This window comes from Octopus bimaculoides, chromosome 2 (assembly GCF_046866305.1).
Source record: "Octopus bimaculoides isolate indiv1 chromosome 2, ASM4686630v1, whole genome shotgun sequence".
Lineage (NCBI taxonomy): Eukaryota > Metazoa > Mollusca > Cephalopoda > Octopoda > Octopodidae > Octopus > Octopus bimaculoides.
This window is the reverse complement of record NC_142929.1, coordinates 104,698,175-104,722,928: the sequence shown is the minus strand read 5'-3', so window position 1 is coordinate 104,722,928 and position 24,754 is coordinate 104,698,175. Positions and strand designations below refer to the sequence as shown.

The 24,754-nt window shown below is 37.6% G+C and overlaps 1 protein-coding gene across 2 annotated transcripts in view; it reads right to left on the bottom strand.

Annotated features, from left to right (window-relative positions):
* Nucleotides 1-24,754, bottom strand: part of LOC106875975 (ribonuclease H2 subunit A) — an 86,367-nt gene that overhangs the window by 8,917 nt on the left and 52,696 nt on the right. For both annotated transcript variants that reach the window (XM_089347357.1, XM_089347356.1), the window contains exons 2-4: nt 14,325-14,396; nt 11,844-11,973; nt 4,066-4,153 (exon numbers count right to left, since the gene is read on the bottom strand). In XM_089347357.1, the coding sequence (XP_089203483.1) occupies nt 4,066-4,153; nt 11,844-11,973; nt 14,325-14,391 (285 nt within the window). In that variant the 5' untranslated portion in view covers nt 14,392-14,396. The remainder of the gene's footprint in view (nt 1-4,065; nt 4,154-11,843; nt 11,974-14,324; nt 14,397-24,754) is intronic.

The window sequence follows — 24,754 nt, the reverse complement described above, 5'->3', positions numbered from 1 at the left end:
ATCCTTGACTTTTTCTTCTCACCCCTACCACACACTCACATACAACACCTTTTCCACTTTCTAAGCCCTACAACATTTATTTGGAGCCCTGCCACTTCTATGCAATCTATTTTCTGCAGTACATTTACTTCAACACTGGCCGCCATCAAAAACAGCCTAAAGTCCCAAAACTGGTTCATTCGTATCTATGTTGTGACAGCTTTATAAAAGAATACAAGCTACAATATTTAGGAAAAAAATTACCCAGTTACAAACTAACCAGTTCTAATCCAACACTTCAATTCCTGGAAGACCATGATCCAAACCACAAATGGTGTGTCTTTGTATCACACAAACTCCAAGGTGTTCCCTCCTCAAAATGCAGTTGATCCTTTCATCACTTCCCAAAAGGATTTTCACCAACTTTAAGAATCCTCCTTTCATGTCTCAACCATGATGGCTCTGTGGCCAGTGCCCTTGCCTCCATTTTGCATCAAACTCCACATTAGATAAATAATGCTTTCATAGCTATTCTTTTCATTCAACCAGGCTCACCACCATACATACACACATGCTAGGCATGAAAATATCTCCAATTACTTCAAACCAACAGGGCTATCAATATTGGCACTGTCATTTCCATTACCCTTATATAATGCATCCCAGAGATTCCCCCAAAAAGCAATCCTTCTGACCCTGCTAATTATCATCCTATCACACTTACTTCCAATATCTCACTATATTTCAACCATGATGGAGTCAGACATTAACATGGTAAATTTCTTCAATGCCTTAAATCTCTCTCCTTCTTTTGTGACACTTAGTACAGCTATCATAAAGCCAGATCTATGGGAGACCTACCCTCCTGTGGCACTCACTGCTGGGTTCTTATTCTCAAGAAATTTGGTGGAAGTAGTGTTGTTGCCCCAAACATCAACGAAAAACTTGATTATATCTGGCACACAAATCTCCTGTCAAAACCAGCTGCCTATTAGTTCCATCTGCTTCCAAACTTTTGGATAGATGGCTTCCTGTCAGATCAAGGCATGTACTGATTGGGTTCTCTCTGATTCACACTCTATCAGCTCTAGTGTGCTCTAAGGTTTGGTTTTGACCTCCACACTCTTCCTCCTGTGAATCAACAACACTACTCATCAGTATGTAACCCATACATCTCATACCAAATCTGCAGAGTCAAAACTGCATTACAAAGACTGGCTTTCCTCTTCAGAATTAGGAAATACTTCAGCAACTCACCTACCATACAAATACTAACTCTACAAAGCTCAGGTAATATCCACAATGAAACATTGCTTCTACATTTGGCATTGCGCTCCTAAACCACATCCTAATAAAGGTCACAGGACCTATTGGTATAAAGTTACTCACAAATATATACTAAACTCTGTCACACATACATATGGTTCCTCGCCCCACCCTCAACCCTCTCTCTCTCTCTCTCTTCTCTCTCTCTCTCTCTCTCTCTCTCTCTCTCTCTCTCTCTCTCTCTCTCTCTCTCTCCTCTAATCTGCCTCATCTTGTGTCACCTTCACTCAGGCACTCTTGATTTATTTGTGACCCTTCTTTTTACCACTTATATAGTGTCTAACCCTGCTACATCCCAGCCCTAAACAAGCACTCAGTCCTTTCTTCCCAGAATGTCAACCTTCTGGAACTCCGTCCCTGTAAACGTCTTTCAGATATCAACCTGAAACAGTTTAACCCCTTAGCATTTAAACTGACTGCATCTCGTCCAGATATTCAACCTGTTCTATATTCAAACCAGCCAGATCTTGCCTCTCGCACCTATCCTACAATGTCATTCTAAAAATAAACAACACATCATCAAAATGTCGAAGTTACACAATAATGCTGGATATATTCAAATCAATGAATATAATGCTACAGGGTTAAGCAGCTTGTTAATATGTTAACAGTGTTAGTCTCAGTGGCCTTGAAGGCTCTGTGAAGGCTATGGGTACAACTCTTTCCTTCGGACCAAACTAATGAACAAAAAATTAAAAAAATTTCTAAATGATAGTTTTACATAAATATCCATGTCTTTAAAAAGAGTGACTCGTGAATCTGGAATTGAAGAAAATTAACAAATTACGGCAATAAAAATACTTTCATTAACTGGTCCTGTTCTGTGTCAGGTGTTATGGTACATTGCATCAATAACAGCATAAGCAATAAATGTTTAACACTTAACAATTCGGTTATGGAAGACCCATTCTAATCATTTAATGAAACACAAAGTCATTAAATTTCTTGCAACTTGGTCACTGGTCCCACTCAGAGGGACTGTAACAGTACCCAGGTTGCAGCTGTGTGACGAAAATTCTGACACTTCAAGTAAATTAACCTTTAGTATTCAGGTTACTCTGTCAAATATAATGTTTATTTATATTGTTTTGAATTTAACATGCAGTCTTGTAGTTTAGAGATTCTGATGTTGTGACTGTTTAATCTTAGAATGACATTACAGGGTTGAGGTGAGAGGCCAGATTTGGCCAGTTTCAACATAAAACAAGTTAAATATTTTGATCAGACATGGCTTGTTTGAATGCTAAAGAATTAAACAGCTTCATGCATTATTGGTTTCAGATTTTGGCACAAGGCCACCAATTTCAGGAAGAGGAGTAAGCTGATTACATCGACCTCAGTGCTCAACTGGTACTTGTTTTATCGACCCAGAAAGGATGAAAGGCAAAGTCAACCTCAGCAGAATTTGAACTCAGAACAAAAGCCAGATGAAATGCCACTAAGCATTTTGCCTAGTGTGCTAACGATTCTGCCAACTCACCACTTTTAAAGAAGTTTCCAGCATTCCAACTAAATTTGTGTATTATTAAATGTGAAAATAGTTCTTCTGTGATGTAACTACTACAGTTTCAATACACGGTCTCAGATCAAGTTACTTGCTACTAAAGTACAACACAGTAATTTCAACACTCAGTTTTTTACTATACAGCTGAGTAGTTAAGAAGCTTATTTTGCAAGCACAGTTTCAGGTTCAATCCCACTGTGCAGCACCTTAGGCAAGAGTCTTCTACTATAACCCTAGGTTGACCAATGTCACATGAGTAAATCTGATAGATGGAAACTGTGTAGAAGCCCATCATGTATGTATGCGTGTGTTTATGTTTATCTCCCACCCCACTAGCATTTGACAACTGGTTTATGTCGCTGTAACTTAGCAGTTAGGCGAAAGAGATCAACAGAATAAATACCAGACTTACAAATAAATATTGGGGTCAATTTGTTCAACTAAACCCTTCAAGGCAGTGCCCCAGCATAGCTACACCCCATTGATTAAAGCAAGTAAAAAGTAAGATAAGGAACAACTCCTTCCTCTGACCACAGAATAGCAAAAAATAAACATTTCCTACTTAGTCGTTTCTAAGTTCCCTTAACAGAAATTATAAATTCCAAAAAGTGGAGGCGCAATGGCCCAGTGGTTAGGGCAGCGGACTCGCGGTCATAGGATCATGGTTTCTATTCCAAGACTGGGCGTTGTGAGTGTTTATTGAGCGAAAACACCTAAAGCTCCACGAGGCTCCGGCAGGGGATGGTGGCGAACCCTGCTGTACTCTTCCACCACAACTTTCTCTCACTCTTTCTTCCTGTTTCTGTTGTACTTGTATTTCAAAGGGCCAACCTTGTCACACTGTGTCACGCTGAATATCCCCGAGAACTACGTTAAGGGTACACGTGTCTGTGGAGTGCTCAGCCACTTGCACGTTAATTTCACGAGCAGGCTGTTCCGTTGATCGGATCAACTGGAACCCTCGACGTCGTAAGCGACGGAGTGCCAACAACAACAACCGTGTGATAAACAAGACAAGTATGGACATCATGTGATACGCAGGACAGGCAAAAGGTTAACACACAACTTTAGAAAGAATTTACAAATTGATCATCTCAAAGAAGACAACACATAACATCCCTATGAAGTAAATAAAAGATTAAATTGTGAGATACATGGATGGATGGAAATAAAGACAATTAATAATAGATTAGTAAGGCAATCAATATAATCAATAGTTGGTCCACATAAGAATTGTAGTAAGTAGAACAACCTACTTCAGTAACATTGACTCCAAGTGCCAAAACTTTTGTAATTAATCCAATAGCACTGTCATGGGAAAGAGCATTGAGGTTGTACTTTGTTCTGTAATAAGGAAAAAATTACAATAAACATGAGAGAATTTATTTTGTGTGTGTGCGTAGATAGGTAGTTAGGGTAAATCCCAGATGTTTCCTCTTGAAGCACATCTGCTTATTCCATTACTACAATCCAATATGTAGTCTCAGTTGCTGTTGTATGTTACTTTGAAATACATGTTAAAATTGAGAATTATAGAAATATTATTTGCAGATTTATTGAATAACAAAACAGGACATTGGAAATTTTTTGGTATTATTTATTCACCATTACATGTCATTTGCTAACAGGAATTACAAAGTTTTACATATTAGTTAGACAGATTTTCCCTATTAGAAATTCTTCAGACCGAGAAATTAAATAATACATTATTTAATTTAAATAATACATCGTTTAATTTCTCTGTCTGAAGAACTTCTAATAGGAAATTCCTTACATGTCTATCTAATATGTAAAACTTTGTAATTCCTATTAGCAAATGAAACATGTAATGGTGAATAAATAATACCAAAAAATTCCACATTTCCTATTTTGCTTCATTTTATACATACATAACACACACAATCCAAATAAGAAAGGAAAGAAAGAGTTTAGCACATCTATGTTGACCAAAATTTCAATGTGAGAAGTTACGTAATATTTGCACTTTTAAACACTAGTGGCACTTCCTTGGACTTGCATCAAAGTGTGTACCCTAACAGTGTGCATTGGCTAAATCATCATCATCATTTAACGTCCGCTTTCCATGCTAGCATCGGTTGGATGATTTAACTGGGGACTGGCGAACCAGATGGCTACACCAGACTCCAATCTGATCTGGCGAGTTTCTACAGCTGGATGCCCTTCCTAACGCCAACCACTCTGAGAGTGTAGTGGGTGCTTTTTACATGCCACTGGCACGAAGGCCAGTCCGGCGGTACTGGCAACGGCCATGCTCAAATGGTGTCTTTTTATGTGCCACCTGCACAGGAGTCAGTCCAATGTTTTGTTCACATGCCACCAGCACAAGTGCCAGTAAGGCGAAGCTGGAAACAATCACACTCAAATGGTGCATTTTACGTGCCACTGGCACGGAAACGACACCGCTTGGATGGTGCTGTTAGCGCTCCACTGGCACAGGTGCCAGTCATCAAATTTGGTTCAGTTTCGATCTCACTTGCCTCAAAAGGTCTTCGCAAGCTGAGTTTAGTGTCCAATGAAGGAAGGTTGGCATGGGTGCCAGTCGTCGAATTTGGTTCAATTTCAATCTATATATATATACTAGCAGAGATACCTGGCGTTACCCGTGTTACATGCAACTGAAGAATTAGACTTTTCTGTTATATTTTCTCTAATGAACTGGAATACCTATGATTCGAATTTCATTGAAATTGCAGGTGAGGGTTCTTTCCCTCTTTACACACCCTACAAAAATTCTAATCATGACACATGTATCCCATACTACTGAGCTTTATGCGCAGATTCCAAAATTCCAGTCTTATGGAACCTGTTAAAAGGATTTTGCTCCTGAAAAATGGAGGTCATGGAGCTCTAAAATGTGAGAGTTAAAGCCCCTATTGGGGGTCGGTGTCTTAATGTCAACCAGAGAAGTTGAATTGTTGAGAGTCCTTTTAACTTGGGTCTTATATCTATTGTTTGAATTTCTTTGAAATAGGAAATATATGTATGTTCACTGGGTTTGTTAAAGAGAGCAAAGCTACAGGAAACCAAAAGATAAATGATCACAATAAGCAGTCAGCTACTCTATCCTTGTCGTTACCACTCCCAATGTAGGATTCCTCACCATACAGGTGACAAGCACAGCCGTAAGATGCATTATGGATCTATAGCAATTGGAAGGGTGTGACCCAACTCAAATAAACATTAACAACTGTGTGGCGTGAGGGCTAAGGAAAATTAAAGTGTCACCTCTGGAGTTTGCAAATGACCACTATACCGATAGGTAACTGCACAGAATAAATTTGCAAGCTATAAATGTCTTTGAATAACCAGTCACTCATCTGGGAAGGTCTTGAAATAAATGTTACCATCTGGGGACTATGTGTGACCCAGTGATAATAAAAAGACTCAAAGGAGGTCTGCAACCAAATAACTTTACTCAACACTTTGCAACTGAATCAGTGGAGGCAAAGATGCCTCTCATTTACTTGACAATTTATGCACCACATTGCAGAAATCACAATGTAAGTATATCTGAAAGGATAGTCTTACACTGTTGTACCGTTGAATTACAAATAATGCTCATCTTTTATACTCATGTGACCCTACAGCTTCCAAGAGTACAACTGTATTTGTCTTTGCTTAGATAAATTGTGGGTGTTAAGTCCCCATGAAGGGGTCTTTCTAACTTCTAAGAAGATGAAATTTTAGAAATATTACTTCATTTGTGTCTAATATCTTTGGTTAAAATTTCATCGACAGCAAAAATATATGAATTTTCATGGGGTTATGGCCCTTATGCATGGAATATATTTTCCAAATTTCATAAAGATCCATTCAGTACTTTTGACCTAGGTTTGGATCATAGAAAAATGACTAAAATTTGGGAGTTAAGTCCCCCATTAGTGGGTCTTAGAATCCACACGAGAAGTCGAAACTTTGAGTATACTTCTTGATGTGTGTCAATTACCCATGGTTGAAATTTCATCAACATCGAAAATTTATGAATTTTCATGGGGGTTCTGCCCCCTTTAAGCCATCTCAAATTCAAACCAAACATATTACATTATACCCGCCCTTATGCATTGAATCTAAGTTCCAAATATCATAAGGATCCATTCAGTAATTTTGGTCCATGAAATTGTATGAAACACACAGCATTACCCTTCTCCCTAGGCTTGGATTTTGTGTTCCAAATTTCATTAGGATCGGTGCAGCAGTTTTCAAATGTATAAGTAACATAACGAACACACATAAAGACATTGACTTTTATATAAAAGATATGAATATGCACATATACAGACATAAATTTTTTGTGTGCGTGTGTATTATATATATATATATATATATATATATATATACACACACACACACACACACACAAAGATAGATTGATAGATACAACTGAGTGGACAAACAAAAGTGAGACACTGCCTAGTGCTTTTTTTATATATATATTTTGATATGCCTAATACTTATTCTATCAGTTTCTTCTTGTCAAACCAGTAAGTTATGGGGATGTAAATAAACGAACAGCAGTTGTGAAGCAGTGATGAGGGAGAAACACAGCGACAAAGACACACACATACACTTACATAAATACATACATATATATACAACTGATTTCTTTCAGTTTCTGTCTACGAAATCCACTCACAAGGCTTTGGTTGGTCTGAGACTAGAGCAGAACTCACATGCCAAGTCACCACACAGTGGGACTGAACCCAGGACCATGTGTTTTGGAACTAAATTTCTTACCACACAGCCATACCTGCACCTATGTGTGTGTGTATGGGTATATATATGTATGCCTGTATATATATGTGTATATATATATGAGTACATATTACATGTACATCTATATATATATATATATATATATATATATATATACATGTATATATATACATCTATATATATATATATAAAAGAGACCACTAAGTGGTCTGTTAATGTGCTAGAAAAAGATCACTTAAAAAATTCTCAAAGAAAGATTCAGCGGAGCAAAAACAGGCGGGCGAGACCAGTGAAAATTATAAATACCTCGGTTATCTGTAAGTACTATAATCCTTTTAGGATCTCGGAAAATTTTTTTCTGAACCTTCTGATTCTTTTAATGTGCTGGTTTCCTGGTATTAAATTGATATTAATTAATATCAAATTTTTACCCTATTATGTTATATATATATATATATATATATATATATATATATACAGGGCGGGGAAGCAAAATTTACAATATTTTGAGGCAGGGATTGAAAGACAGTGTATGACCAATTAGTTTATTGAAGGTCATGAGAATTTATTTCCCACAAGAAAATTTACATCATAGAAAATGTTTTTATTCCATGTGTCCTCCTTCTTTTTCAATAACTGCCTTCACACGCTTCCTGAAACTTGCGTAAGTGTTCCTCAAATATTTGGGAGACAACTTCTCCCATTCTTCTTTAATAGTATCTTTAAGAGAGTCGACATTGCTGTGTGATGTTCTATTGTTAGCATGTTCTAAAACGCCACAAATAGCATAATCCAGAGGGTTTAGATCTGGGCTAGAAGGCGACCATAAACATGATTCCAAAAAATTGCTGAAGTTGGACTTGCAGAAATGTATTTTTCTAGCTGTGTGGGCTGGAGTACCATCCTGTGTCCATACATAATTACCATCTGGGTAGTTTGCTTTAAGCCATGGCAATACCTGGTATCTCAGAGTCTTCTAGTAAGTATTAACATTGATCATTTCATCAGCTTTGTAGAATTTTATAGGCATTTTCTTTCCATCGGAAGCCACAACACCAAATGCCATAACTTGAGCAGGATGTTTTGTTTTGAATGTCCCCTTAATCTCAGCTGTCGGTTTTGCGATAAATCTGTCATTTCAGTGGTTCAGAAAAGCATCGACAGTGAAGATCTTTTCATCTGAAAAGATCGTTACAATGGAGGACTTTTTCTTGAACCATGTAATAATTTTCTTGCACCTTTCCAATCTCTTGTCCTTCATAGCTGTTGTCAACAAGTGTTTTGGTGTTCTTGTGTACGATTTTAACTTCAAATCATATTTTATTGCATTTCGAATGGTCTTGTTGTCTACCTCATGTCCAATTGCCATTTTTCTCATGGAATTGGTTGCATCTTTTAGGATTTGGGATTTGAGAGCTTTAATAAAAGCTTTGGTACGTTTTTTGTTGATTCCTCCATTTCCAGACTTTCTCGTAATAGTTTTGCTTATAGCCATTCTATTCTTTACATTATAATCAGCCTTTATGGGCACTCCAACTATTCTTGAAATCTCCTTTGGTGTAACGAGTGCATTCAGCAAATCACATACTCTTTGACATTTGCTTTCCTGATTACTCACATGGGCAAAAGTTTATGAAAAGGTAAGGATAATAGTGTCAGGTATGATTCTGACATCAATATATGCTAGGTTTCAAAACAATTGACTTAGTGCCTGCTGAGAAAAAACAACTTAACGTTCATTGTAAATTTTACTTCCCCACCCTGTGTGTGTGTGAGTGTGTATATATATATATATATATATATATATATATATGCATATATATATATATATATATATATATATATATATACATATATATATATACATCTATACATATACATCTATACGTATACATAATATATATATATATATTATATATATGTATTTATATATGTATGTATGCCTGTATATATGTGAGATAATAGTTTCACTTTAATAGTTTCAGTATAAAAGTGAAACTTATTGTTTCACTTCCGACACGTAATACTGAAATAGTGGAAAAGATATGATATTGCTCTGGGCTTGCACTAGGCAAGAAGTTAAAAAAAATTTTGGCCTATGACACTACATGGACCCTAAGTAAGGCATGTGTAAAATTTGAATGAAATTGGTTGTGTAGTTCTGAAGTTTTAGAGATTCAGACAGACAGACAGACAGTCACACACACATTCTCATCTTTTTATATATATATATATATATATATATATATATATACACACACACACACACACACACACACACAATTGCAGCATGGAGGGTGTTTATAAGCCATTTGAAAACACACAAAAAAACGCTAGATTCACTTCAACATTTAAATTTAATTTGTCAAAATATTTTCGTCTCTTTGAAACCACAACCTGTTCACTGACAAAATTCTGTGTTTGGCTTATAAACGCTTTCCACGCTGTAATTATTTTTGTTTCAGCACATGATCTCAGATAATGTCACTTGCTATGCATTTGTCTCTGTCAAACCTTCTCTACAACTCATCTTCCTAATATCTAGCCCTCTATTGTACAACACTACTATTAACTCAGCTGCTGAGTATACCAATGTTTCTCATGGCAGGAACAGGGGAGTCAAGGGGATTCAAAAGAAGACATAAATCATCGTCATCACCATCAGATTAATTTCCACTTTTCCTTGCTCACATAGGCAGGGTGGAATTTGTTGAGGCGAATTTTCTACAACTAGATGCTCTTCTTGTTGCCAACCTTCACTTGCTTCAAAGCAAAGAAAAATTTCTCCGTATTTTAATATTTTAAATATTCTAAGGCAGCGAGCTGGCAGAAACGTTAGCACGCCGGGCGAAATGCTTAGCGGTATTTCGTCTGCCGCTACGTTCTGAGTTCAAATTCCACCGAGGTCAACTTTGCCTTTCATCCTTTCAGGGTCAATTAAATAAGTACCAGTTACGCACTGGGGTCGATATAGTCGACTTAATCCATTTGTCTGTCCTTATTTGTCCCCTCTGTGTGTAGCCCCTTGTAGGCAGTAAAGAAATAAGAAATATTTCTCCATAGCTAGATGCAAGTTTTCACAAGTTTTACCAGTTATGCACTGAGGTCGATATAATCGACTTAATCCGTTTGTCTGTCCTTGTTTGTCCCCTCTATGTTTAGCCCCTTGTGGGCAATAAAGAAATAAGAAGAAAGAAGGTTACCACCTGAATGATGGCAATATTCATTTACAGCTACTGCTCAATGTCAAAACAGAGACCCACCCAAACACATGCATATACACAACTCATGCACCTGCAACCCCTCCTTGCACAATTACATACAAGGGGGTGCTGAAAAGTTCCTGGCTTTGGATAAAAGAAAATACTCAAGGATCAATTAATTATGTTTTTATTGAACATATTCTCCTCTCAGATTCACACACTTATTGCAATGAACCTTCAGTTTTTCTAAGCCTTATAAAAGAACTCGGAAGGTTAGGCCTCCAATCAGGCCTTTCAAGATACCCTTAAAGCCAGGAACTTTTCAGCAACCCCTCATTTGTATATACGTATGAGGGGATTGCTGAATAGTTCCTGGCTTTGAGTAAAAGAAAATACAAGAGGATCAGTTAATTATGGTTTTATTCAACATATTCCCCTCTCAGATTCACACTTATTACAGTGATCCTACAATTTTTTCTAAGCCCTGTAAAAGAACTTGGAATGTTGGGTCTCCAATCAGGCCTTCCACAATACCCATAAACCCAGAAACTTTTCAGTATTCCTCACATACACACACAACAAACTTCTTTCCGTTTCCATCAACCAAATCCATTCACAAGGCTATGTTTGGCCTAGGGCTATTGTAGAAGACACTTACCCAAGGTGCCACACAGTGGGACTGAACCTGAAAACCATGTGGTTGGGAAGCAACCTTTTTAATCACACAACCATACTTATGAGTCTATTTTGTCTCTTCCTTAATAACCAGTGAGGAGTGGCAACAAAAAAATTTCAGGTGTGGTGGGGTTGGCACTTTCATTTTGAGAATCATTGCCCTATACCAAATTAGGAAAAGAGATTTTTACAAAATCCAGTAACCAACAAACAAAAAGAGAAAATAGCAACAAAAACTGGCCTACAAACACAAACAAACACTCGCACGTACACTAATGTCCTGAAATACCTTAAGATGATAATCATGAGGATTGTTCACACTTGACATTTTTCTCATACTATGATTCATGAGAATTTATATCCACTTATTTATTCAAAGAAATATGGGTCTAAAATGAAAGTGAAATATTTCAATAACTGACCTTTTCAACATACTGTTAGAAATAAAAGTTGGAGAAAGAATATGAACCATCCAGCCTATCTTGTCAACAGAATCAGTTGTCATTTTTTCCAGAATACTCTCTCTCTTTTCTTCTGTTAAGGTTTTTGAATCTGAAAACACCAAAATGGATAAAGATTTCAAAATAGAGACAAAATTACATAATCTGTCAATGATTATAGTAAATAAATATGTGTGTGTGTGTGAGAGAGAGAGAGAGAGAGAGAGAGAGAGAAAGAGAGAGGGAGGAGAAGATGCATGGTCTTGTGATTATGGTAGTGCATTTATGATTGCGAGATTGTGGTTTCAATTTCCAGACAGGCAGTGCATTGTGATCTTGAGCAAAACATTTCATTTCACAATGCCCAAGACCACTCAGCTATAAATGAGTAACCTTGAGATGGAATGGCATTCTATTCAGGGAAAATGTTGACCTATCAGCCTAGCAGCAGGGTGGCATCATTTGAAAGTTACAACAATGCAAGGAAGTGTATCGAGAACATCAGTGTGTAACAACAACCAATAGTCTGGTTGATACTCCATACAGTGTGCCCAGTGCAAGCTATGGACACATAAGATGTACAGTGTTGTCACGGAAAGGTTAACAGAGAAAGATGTCTTTTTGTGTGGCAGATGTGCAGGTACAATAAGCACTAAGAATGTAAGTAGTAGCTTCCATTGCCTAGGCGACCAGGTTAACAGTGGAGAAGTTCTGAAAGCATAGTTGCGAGAATAAGAACAGTTCAGAGAGCTACTATCTTTGTTGGTAACAATGGGTCAAAAGGTCAAAGGGCATTTCCCTAAGAGTGAAAGACAGAATGTATGATGCCTGTGTACATACAGCTATGCGACATGGCAGTGAAACATGGACTATGAGTATAGAGGACATGCAAAGGCTTGAAAGAAATGAAGCCAGCTTGCTCTGCTCGGTGGGTAATGTCAAAACTGCACAGCTATGGTCATGTGATGATATAGATGGTTCCAGGTTCAGTCCCACTGTGTGGCACCTTGGGCAAGTATCTTCTACTATAGCCTTGGGCTAACCAAAAGCCTTGTGAGTGGATTTGGTAAACAGAAACTGAAAGAAGTTCAATGTGTGTGTGTGTGTGTGTGTGTGAGTGTGTGTGTGTGTGAGTGTGTGTGTGTGTGAGTGTGTGTGTGTGTGAGCGTGTGCTTGACCCCCCCCACACACACACACCTCTATCACTGCTTGACATCAGGTGTTGGTATGTTTACACCCATGTAACTCAGCAGTTCAGCAAAAGAAACTGACAGAATGAGTATTAGGCTCAAAAAATAAGTCCTGAAGTTGATTTGTTCAATTAAAACCTTCCAAAGATGGTGCTCCAGCATGACTATAATCAAATGACTGAAACAAGTAAAGCAATAAAGGAATATAGATAAGACTCAGAGATCATTAGTTGCTGGGGTGGGTTGGAAACAGTGATGGACGTGAGAACATGAGTTGAATTTCTGGTGATGGATCAGTTGTTTGAGGTCTGAGAGGAAAAAGGTTTGTGTAATCCTTTGATGACAGTCAAAGAGTTCTAACTCATAGCCAGATGCTCTCATCTGACAACAACACTACCATACACAGCATTAACATAGTAAATGTGAGCCCTGTATGTGCAATAAAGGTTTCCCATAGATTTGACTGTTGACTTTTGTGGTGGGGGTTTACAGCTATCGTTTATGTTTTACTTGTTTCAGTCATTAGACTGCAACCATGCTAAGGCACTGCCTTGGAAGAGTTTTTAGTCAAATGAATCGATCACAGTACTTCTTTTTTCTAAGCCTGGCACCTATTCTATTGGTATATTCGGCCGAAACACTAAGTTACGGGGACATGAACACACCAACACGGGCTGTCAAGTAGTGGTGGGAAACAAACATAAACACACACACAAATTGATTGATTGAGATATATATATATATATATATATATATATATATATATATTCCTTTCTGTTGAAGAGTGAAGGCTCGAAATGTAAAAGACTTTCTCACTTCCCAAGCATTAAACTAATAAATCTGTTTGTTGTTTACACACCCGTCTTCGTCTTTTGTTTTTTTGTCAATTCTCACTATATATATATATATATATATATATACACACACACACATACATATGGCATGTTTCTTTCAGTTTCCATTTACCATATCCACTCACAAGGCTTTGGTCAACCTGAGGCTAGAGTGGAAGGCACTTATCAAGGTGCCACACAGTGGGACTGAATCTGGAACCATATGGTTGGAAAGCAAACTTCTTACCACACAGCCACACCTGCGCTTATGTAAAAGAAAAGTTGGGAAGAGAGAAAGAAATCAGTGTATTTACCTAAGATACTGTTAATAAGTGAATGACTGAAAGAACTCGTCTAATTTAAATACAAATTATCATTATCGTCATCATTACCTTTACAAACACCACTACTGGCATTAAAATTCTATAAATAAAGCTCACCTGCCAAGCCAAGATGTTTCAAATGATCTTTCTCTTCAAGAGGACTATAACATGTTCCATAAACCATTGGCCCTGTAAAGAAATAAACAGACGAAAATATTTTTAAATAAATATTCACCAATAATTTTAACATCTAACATTTCAACAAGCCAGCCTCTATGTATTCATCTGGCTTACTAGAAATGGCAGCCAAGAAGGAGGACACATCGGATTATTTGTTCTAAAATACATTGGATTCACAAAAGATAGGACAGCCATGCCTGGAATGTCTTGACCATCAAAGGTTTGATTATAGGTTTGCTTGATCAAAGCTGACCTAGAACTACACCAAACATTCCAGCATATAACAAAAATATATTGAAATATTTGGAGTAAAATCAAGCAAAATAAAACATGTACACTATAGTGAAGGTATGTATGATATATGAATGTATACAATAACATGATGCCCACCACCACCAAATGTATCCATTTCCTCTTGCCACACCAATTTAACCTCACTATGAGAATCCATTATAGTATATAACTAGCAGAGAGAGCCGGCATTGCTCAGGATTAAAATGGCATAGTTTTTTATTGTCATATTTGTTTCAATCTTGTGAGTGCTGTCATACCAGAGCACCACCTATAGTCGAAGAAATTGATCCCAAGATTTATTCTTTGTGAGCCTACTACTTGTTCTGTCACTGTGTTTTGCCAAATGCCTAAGTTAAAGGGACATAAACATAGCAACATCGGTTGTCAGGCGATGCTGGGGGTACAAACACAGACACACAACACACGCACATACACACACATATACATATACATATATATATGTACTAGCAGAGATACCCGGCGTTGCCTGTGTTACATGCAAATGAAGGATGAGACTTTTCTCTTATATTTTGTGTAAGGAACTGGAATACATATGATTCGAATTTCATCAAAATTGCACATGAGGGTTCTTTCCCTCTTTACACACCCTAAGAAAATTCTAAACATGAGACCTATATCCCATACTATTGATCTTTATGTGCATATTCCAAAATTTCAGTCTTCTGGAACCTGTAAAAAGGATTTTGCTCCTGAAAAATGGAGCTCTAAAATGTGGGAATGAAGGCTCCTATTGGGGGTGGGGGTGTTAATGTCAACCAGAGAAGTTGAATTGTTGGGAATGTTTTTAACTTGGGTCTTATAGTATACCTGTATATATGTGAGAGTATAGTTTCATTTTAATAGTTTCAGTATGAAATTGAAAGTATTAAAGTGAAAGTATCTGACATTACAGTAGAGTGATGCTATTGTTTCAGTTTTGACACGTAATACTGAAATAGTGGAGGAGATATGATATTGCTGTGGGCTTGCACTAGGCAAGAAGTTAAAAAAATGTTTGGCCTAAGACACTACATGGACCCTAAGTAAGGCATGTATTAATTTGGAATGAAATTGGTTGTGTAGTTCTTGAGTTTTAGGGATTCACACAGACACACATTCTCATCTTTATATATCTGATATTTATGCGCACATTCCAAAATTCCAGTGTTATGGACCCTATAAAAAGGATTTTGCTCCTGAAAAATGGAGCTCATGAAGCTGAAAAATGTGGGATGTAAGGCCCTATTGGGGGTGAGTGTGTTAATGTCAACCATAGAAGTTGAATTGTTGGGAATTTTTTTAACTTGGGTGTAATATGTATTGTTTGAATTTCTTTGAAATAGGAAATATATGAATGTTCACTGGGTTTGTAAAAGAGAGCAAAGCTACAGGAAACCAAAAGACGAATGATCACGATAATCAGTCAGCTACCCTAGCCTAGTCGTTACTACTCCCCAATGTAGGATTCCTCACCTACAGGTGACAGGCACAGCTGTAAGATGCATTACGGGTGTATAGCAATTGGAAGGGCATGACCCAATTGAAATAACGTGTGACGCTTGGAGTAAAGGGAAATGAAAGTGTCGCCTCTGGAGTTTGCAAATGACCACTATACCGATAGGTAACTGGGCAGAAAAATTTACAATCAATAAATGTCTTAGAACAACCAGTCACTCATATGGGAAGGCCTTGAAATCAATGTTACCAACCAGAGACTATGTGTGACCCAGTGATAATAAAAAGACTCAAAGGAGGTCTGCAACAAAATAATTTTACTCAACACTTTGCAAGTGAATCAGTGGAGGCAAAGATAAGTCTCATTTACTTGACAATTTATGCACCACATTGCAGAAATCACAATGTAACTATATCTGAAAGGATAGTCTTACACTGTTGTACCGTTGAATTAGAAATAATGCTCATCTGTTATGTTCGGGTGACCCTATAGCTTCCAATAGTACAACTGTATTCGTCTTTGCTTAGGAAAAATGACTAAATTGTGGGTGTTAAGTCCCCATGGAGGGGTCTTTATAACTTGTAAGAAGATGAAATTTTTACAGTTCTATGTAATCGGTGGAACTTTACGCAAGTCTTATTTTATGAAGACAATTCGTGTATGATTCTAGAACGATTGTGCTGAAGAGAACACGTATGTTGTTACGTAAGTAAAACGTTATGTTCGAAACCAGTACACAATTAATTCTTTCTTCTGTATATTTTTCATTTTGTCTTGCCCGCTTATGTTCTGGTGTTTTGTGAAATTTTTTCTGGAGAACATTATTTTTCTTTGTGGTTGGGTCGTTGATGACCTCTTTCTAGCATATCAGATGTCCACTTAGTGGTCATCCCTTCTTATACACATGTAATACAATTTTTCTGAATTTTCAGATTTTTTATATGCTAGGCCACTTGGTTTTAAATTGAATTAATATTCAATTTATCACCCTATATATATATATATATATATATATATATATATATACACACACACAGATATAAATATATATACACATATATATACATTCCACATTCACTACACCAGCAGTGCACTTTTGAGCAGCACACTTAAATTCTTTATGTTGAATATCTGCTCTCTCACAAGTGTTGGCCCTCCCCTTAACCTGCTTCCTCCATCTGTGTTGGTGACATGCATTGTTCTCCCAGTCAGTCTCTTGCATATCACAGGCCTTTAATGAGGACTTGACACAGTACATCGCAGCCTTAGTTTCTGCCGGGGTCGCTTTCCATTCACAAGTTCCCCATATAGCATCTGCTTAGGGAACCTGCTATCCTTCATTCTAATAAGGTGTCCAGTCCAACGTAAGCGGTGCTTGTCACCTCAATACTCAAGATATCAGCTGTCCTCAGGACCTGTGTGTTTGGAATTTTTAAGGTCCAGCCAACATTCAGAATGTGTCTGAGACATCTCTGATGAAAGCGTTCAAGGACCCTTATATGACGTTTGTAATGGGTTCGTGTCTGCCATGAGTAAAGGGGTGATGTCAGTACACAAGTAGGGACCAGATACGAGACTGAAGAGATTGGAAGGAATTAGTTGCTTTCTGCAGCCTGAAAGATATTTCATCATCCAGGAGCGAGAACGGCTGAGTGTGCTGCCCAGGTAGACAAACATGTCTACCACCTTCAGAATTGTTCCTTCAACCAAGATAGCTGGTTCCACATACGGATTTCCTGGTGCAGGTTGGAACATTACAACAGTCTTGTCCAGGCTAATATTGAGTCCAAACACCTTGCAAGAAGCAGAAATACAATTCATGAGTAATTGCATGTCATCCACTGTATGAGTGACTAAGTTACCCTCTATTTCCTAAGTCGTGTTTTAGTGATGCACACATAGACATAGACATTCTCAGTTTTATATATATATATAGATATACCAGGATACAATAACATATAAAGACCATAATATATAAATCAAATCAAGCTAGAAATAGCAGCCAAATCTTCCTCAAACCACACCACACTATCTTTAAAAAAAGACAAGTTTCGCCTAGAAAATAATGATATGTGGTCACAACTAGAAGACCTTTGATCAAAGCATTGATTTGGGGCCAAACATCAACTATGTATAGATTAGATCACATTAAGTAGCTTTAATTTGTTCTGAATGAAACAACTTGGAACAAAATTGTTAGCAGCACTCTAATTGTGGCCAGTCTCATAACTCTGAGACAAGAATCTTTGATATTTACAATGTTTAAACAAGTCTTAATTTTAAAGATAATGCAACAAGTTCTATGTGGGTAGCACAACAAGACCGTTACACGTCTGCATCAAAGAACATCTGAACACGAGAGCCTCCTCCTTCAGAAAACATCTAGACAGATGCTGGAACACTGACAAAGGCATAACAGTCACAATTGAGGCCAATGAAGGAAATTTGGATAATCTAAGAATTAAGGAAGCTATCCTCATAGACAGACTAGGACCCCAAATTAACAACAGGATAGAAGTTGGTAATCAATATATTATTTAGCTACATCTGGATGTGTGTAGGTTCATTCTTAATAACGAGATTGAAACATAACAGACCTCACGCACTTCTCATAAGGAATTCCGGAAGAAGCTTCGTGAGACCACTACTGAGACGCTTCCAAAAAAAGAAAACCGTTGGAAAACAGTTTATAGCAGAGACTCCAGCTAAGAAGATCTGAAGAAGGAATTGTAATTCCGAAATATCATCGGACTATAGATAACCAAATTACAACAGGTATATAGTCCATTTTTTGTTTTATAGTGCATTGTTGTACCATTCTAAACTTTTATTCTTTAAAGATAATAATTATCATCACAGTAATAAGACTGTGATGGTAAAATAAATTTTCTGGACTATCTCATTTTTCATGTGTTAGTGTTAAACATGTTTTTCCTTCCAGATATCAGTCAATTCTGGTTGGCCTATTTGAATATGAATACATTTCTCAATGCTGAGTTTGTAGCCAAAACATTCATTTGTAAAGCAAGGGTTTAGAATTCTGATCACAGTGGCAAAGTGGTGAAGAGTCTTCAAATCTACATGAGGGATAAAGGTAGGTGTGTGCGTGTGCGTGTGCGCGCGTGCAAACTCGCGCACATACATGCATGTTTGGTGATAAAAACGGGTAAATAGGAAAACAGAACTCAAAACATGAGTATATATATATACACTTTTACTAATAATTGGCAAAAGTTACAGAGTGACTCATACACCAAAAGTATCATGTGTTGTACATCTTTTGATAAGGACCAATAAAATGAACTCTCAGCCCTAGAGTTACTCTGTAACTTCTACTGATTATAATAAAAAAACTAACATATATCATCATCATTATCATTTAATGCCTGTTTCCCATGTTGGTAAGGGTTGGACAGTTTGACAGGAGCTGGCAAGGCCAGACGTCACACCAGGTTCTATTGTCTATTTTGGCATGGTTTCTACAGCTGGATGCTCTTCCTAATATCAACCACTTTACAGAGTGTACTGGCTGCTTTTTTATGTGGTAATAGCACTAATCGTCTCACCAAGGCTCAGGGGCATGGGGTTGCAGTAGATATGTAAGGGCACTGGTGAGTGTGTGTGTGTGTGTCTCTCTCTCTCTCTCTCTCTCTCTCTCTCTTGTTGAAGAGGATTTCAAAACTACATCTACGCGACAACACAAATTCTCTGTTTCACCCTAAGTAATGCTTTTAGAAGATTAAAACAAGATCAAAAATCAACAAGCAATTATTCTCACAGATAGACAAAATGCTTTCTCATATTCAGTTGTATTCCTGGGATTGGTCTGATTGATCGGTCAGTTTTTCTATTTCACATCAGTTATCAAAGCTGTTACGTTCACTATATCTGAATTTCACAGAAAACTTCAAAGGCCACTTTGTCAGCTGAACTATAATACTTCTATTGTCTGAATTTTCCAGTTTTGTTCAGACATGAATATGTGGTTTGTGTTCAGACACTTGGGCACCTTCTATTAGAGTCCCAGGCCAATTAATGTCCTGTGTGAGAATTTGGTTGACAGAAACTGAAAGAAGTCTGTCATGTGTGTGTGTGTTTTCTGTTTGTAGGTGTGAGTGTGTGTTAAGTCGAATTTTCAAAGACCAAAATTAAATATTTGATCTTTCACATGACTATTCATTTACACTTATTAAAACATCAAAATTTCTTATAACTTTCATTGTCATAATCTATTGCTTTCATTTTGTTTAATAAAAGTTATTACACAACAAATGCCAGCTTCCAAATCCTGTTTTCTGATCGGGTAAAAATTATCAAACTTTAAACCTCTGCAATATTGTTCTAAAATTTTCTGGAACAAGTGAATGACATCAGATTCAGTGTGAAAAATTACATCAATATACCAAATTTGAAGATTTTCACTTAATTAAAAAATTTTTTAAAGTGAAAGCCAAACAGACAGGATTTTAATGGCTGTATTATCTTTGATTACAAGGTCTGCTTGACTTAACCTGGGACTTAACAACAACAATGGTTGAAGAAGTTATCTACATATAGAAAACGTGATTCAAACAATAGCAATTGAGAAGCATGGACAATGCCCACAGCTCTTTTAGACTTCCCTAGTCTTAAAGATCAGAACAACTGAGTAAGGTAAGTTAGATCAGTATAGTTGTTGGGTGTTAGAAAGAAAACAAAGGAAGGCAGTGATGAAGGAGGATGAGTGCTTAGTACAAGGTTTAGTGGAGGCAAGGTATTGTCAGACAGTTATGAGAAGAGACAAAGAATTTAAAAGTCGTAAGGAGGAGGTAATATAGAGTAGCAATAAAAAAAAAAGGAACACAATAGTGTTCTGGTAAGTGTAGGCCAATGTCTATTTGTCAGTCAGAGTAGACTTTTAATATATATTATCATCATCATTTAATGTTCATTTTCCATGCTAGCATGGGTTGGACAGTTTGACAGGAGTTGGCAAACCAGAGGGATGCACCAGGCTCCAGTTGTCTGTTTTGGCCTGTTTTCTACAGCTGGATACCCTTCCTAATACCAACTGTTTTACAGAGTGTACTGGGTGCTTTTTTTTTTTTACATGACACCAGAACATCTACCAACACCCAACATTGAATTAATGAACACACTATACACTTTCTGTAGAGGAAAAGCCCTTGTTTTGTACTTTGTGAGCCAACCACAACAGTTTTATACAAAGTGATGAAGTATAAATCTTTCTAGGCCATATTTTAGAAACTTATCTAGGACAACATAATCCAAATGTGTTCCTCCTATAATCATGATGGAAATACAATTCAGCTGCTATTTAAGTCATGTGATTAAATAGAGCTTTCATGAAATTGTGATTTGTTTGATGTCTGCTTTCCATGCTGGCATGGGTTAGATGAGTTGCTACACTCTGAGTTGGCTCCCACTCTAGACAGGTCATGGAATCATGATATGCTCCCATTCTATTTAGGATAGGTTTCTATGGCTGGATACCCTTCCTAACACCAATGACTTTACAGTGTATTAGGGGTATTCTGTGATTGATATTAAAACAAATGCCATCCACATACTGACAGTGTTCTGGCAAGGTTGCAAGTCCAATTACAATAAAACTAACAAAAAGAACTAAGCAACTTTAACTTTACTTATCACAAAAATCATGAAATTTAAATAACTTTTACAATAATCAGCACAGTCAGCTTCTACAGTCACTAAAAAACAGCAGCCAAATGCCCCTAGTCTGTATATGGGATAGTTGCAGCTAGAATATTTCTGACTACAAAAAAGCTGGACTAAAATCACACAACACATGAAACCGCTTCTTCGTGACGACTTGATCTAAAACTAAAAGCAAAAATCTTTGTTAAATGACACAATCTTTCTTTTTAAAAAAAATGAGAGGAGCATCTTAACTGGACCACCTTTGATCATAAGGCTGACTTGGAAGCTAATGACAACACTACTGCCACTACCAAGCAGGGAGCTGCTATACAGCTGTCCAACCAGCTAGAAATAGCAACGGTAATTAGGTAAATCAATTGCTTTTATTTACATGCATAGGGTGGAGTGTTGCAACCCCACCCTGCTTCACGTTGGTGCTGTGAAATTTATTTATTTCATCCCCCAAGAACCTGTACATTTCTGTAAATTAGTGCAGAATATAAGTTCCAGGTCATCAAGTACAGAAAATCCAGGTGGGCAGGCAGATAGATAGATACCTTTTACTGGTTTTAGTCATTGGGTTGCAGCCATGCTGGTGCACTCTGCCTTGAAATCATACAAAATAACCCCAGTACTTATCTTTAAGTTTGATATTTATTCTATCGGTCTCTTTTTTTGCTGAAGCATTTACAGAGACATAAACAAACTAACACTCATTATCCAGTAGTGTGGGGTAGCAAACACAAACATATGTACATGTGCACACATGCACACACTCACACAAAGGGCATCCACACAATTTTCTTCTACCAAATTCACTCACAAGTCTTTGGTCTTTGGTCAACTCAAAGCTATAGTGGAAGACATTCAAGATACCACACAGCAAGACTGAACTCAAGACCACATGGTTGGGAAGCAAACTTAACACAACCAAGCCTATACCTCTATTGTGTGTGTGTGTGTGTGTGTGTGTGTGTGTGTGTGTGTGTGTGTGTGTGTGTGTGTGTGTGTATAAATAAGAAATGGAGGGCAATTTAACAAAGAAAAAAATTTGGTTTGATTTCCCTGTTTCTTCTGTAAGAACACTTGAGCATAAACTGATTAATTATATATTAGATCATGATTGATTACTGCTTATCTAAGATAACCCTTTATCATTCAGATTACTCCTGTCAAATATGATACTCATTTATTTACACTGCTTTGAATTAATCATGTATTATCCCATACATTTGGAATTTCAATGATATGATTATATTTTTAGAATGACATTGTAGGGTAAGTGTAAGAGGCTGGACTGTGACAGTTTGAACATAAAACAGGTAGAATATTTTGGCTGGGTATGGCTGGTTTAAATGCTAAAGGATTAAAATCATCATCATCATCATCATCGTTTAACGTCCGCTTTCCATGCTAGCATGGGTTGGACGATTTGACTGAGGACTGGTGAAACCGGATGGCAACACCAGGCTCCAGTCTGATTTGGCAGAGTTTCTACAGCTGGATGCCCTTCCTAACGCCAACCACTCAGAGAGTGTAGTGGGTGCTTTTACGTGTCACCCGCACGAAAACGGCCACGCTCGAAATGGTGTCTTTTATGTGCCACCCGCACAAGCCAGTCCAGGGGCACTGGCAACGATCTCGCTCGAAAATCCTACAGGAGCCAGTCAGGCGGTACTGGCAACGGCCACGCTCAAAATGGTGCATCTCATGTGCCACCCGCACAAGAACCAGTCCAGGGGCACTGGCAACGATCTTACTTGGCTTGCCGGGTCTTCTCACGCACAGCCCATTTCCAAAGGTCTCGGTCCGTAGTCATCGCCTCGGTGAGGCCCAATGTACGAAGGTCTTGCCTCACCACCTCAGCCCAGGTCTTCCTGGGCCTACCTCTTCCACGGGTTCCCTCAACTGTTAGGGTGTGGCACTTTTTCACGCAGCTATCCTCCTCCATTCTCACCACATGTCCATACCAGCGCAATCGTCTCTCTTGCACGCCACAACTGATGCTTCTAATGTTCAGCTTTTCTCTCAAGATACTTACACTCTGACGGGTATTCACATTGACATTACACATCCAACGGAGCATACTGGCTTCATTCCTTGCGAGCTTACGTATGTCCTCAGCAGTTACAGCCCATGTTTCACTGCCATGTAGCATGGTTGTTCGTACGCATGCGTCATACAGTCTGCCTTTTACTCTGAGTATGATAGCAATGTAGTAATAAATAAAACTGTGTAGTATATGTGCTCCATTACTCACTGAAGGGAAACACAATTGGAAAGTATAATAGATGTTATGCATTAATCAGCATAGATTAGTAAAAACAAACATGTATATAAAGCTAAGCGATAATTGTATGTAATGATATGGAGTTTAGACTACATGATGGTAGCAGTAATTAAGATTAATGAGAATTTAGGAATCCAACATTAATGTTGTTTCCTTTTCTAGATCAAAGATGCACCCTCCTCCACCTGGCAGCACAATAATATATATAGATAGGGTGCAATGGGTAAATTGTCGCCATTTTATATTTTTAATTTCACACATGCACATTATATGTTTTTGATTTTGCTGACTACATAGTATAGTAGGGTCAGTTGGGCACTGTCTTTGAGAAAAACAGCATCATGACACAATTCACTCTGCCAGAAATTTGGAAACAACATCCTGTAGTGCTTGGCATTCGCACCAGAAGCTCCAATATGAACATTTTAGAATGTCTGGGAGTCAATCTGAGGATAGTGCAGAGGATTCCAAAAGAGTTGGATGAGTCTAATGGTGGAAAACTCACTCTGATTGTTCTGATAAGAAAAGAACTCCTAAATTTGTTGGTGAGATCCAGGCCATGATTGACAACGATTCCTCCAAGTCAATCAGGTCCATTGCCAGGAACATGTGAGTGTCTGAGTTTCTTATCAGGCAGGTAGTACATGAAGACATTTGGTATTCCTT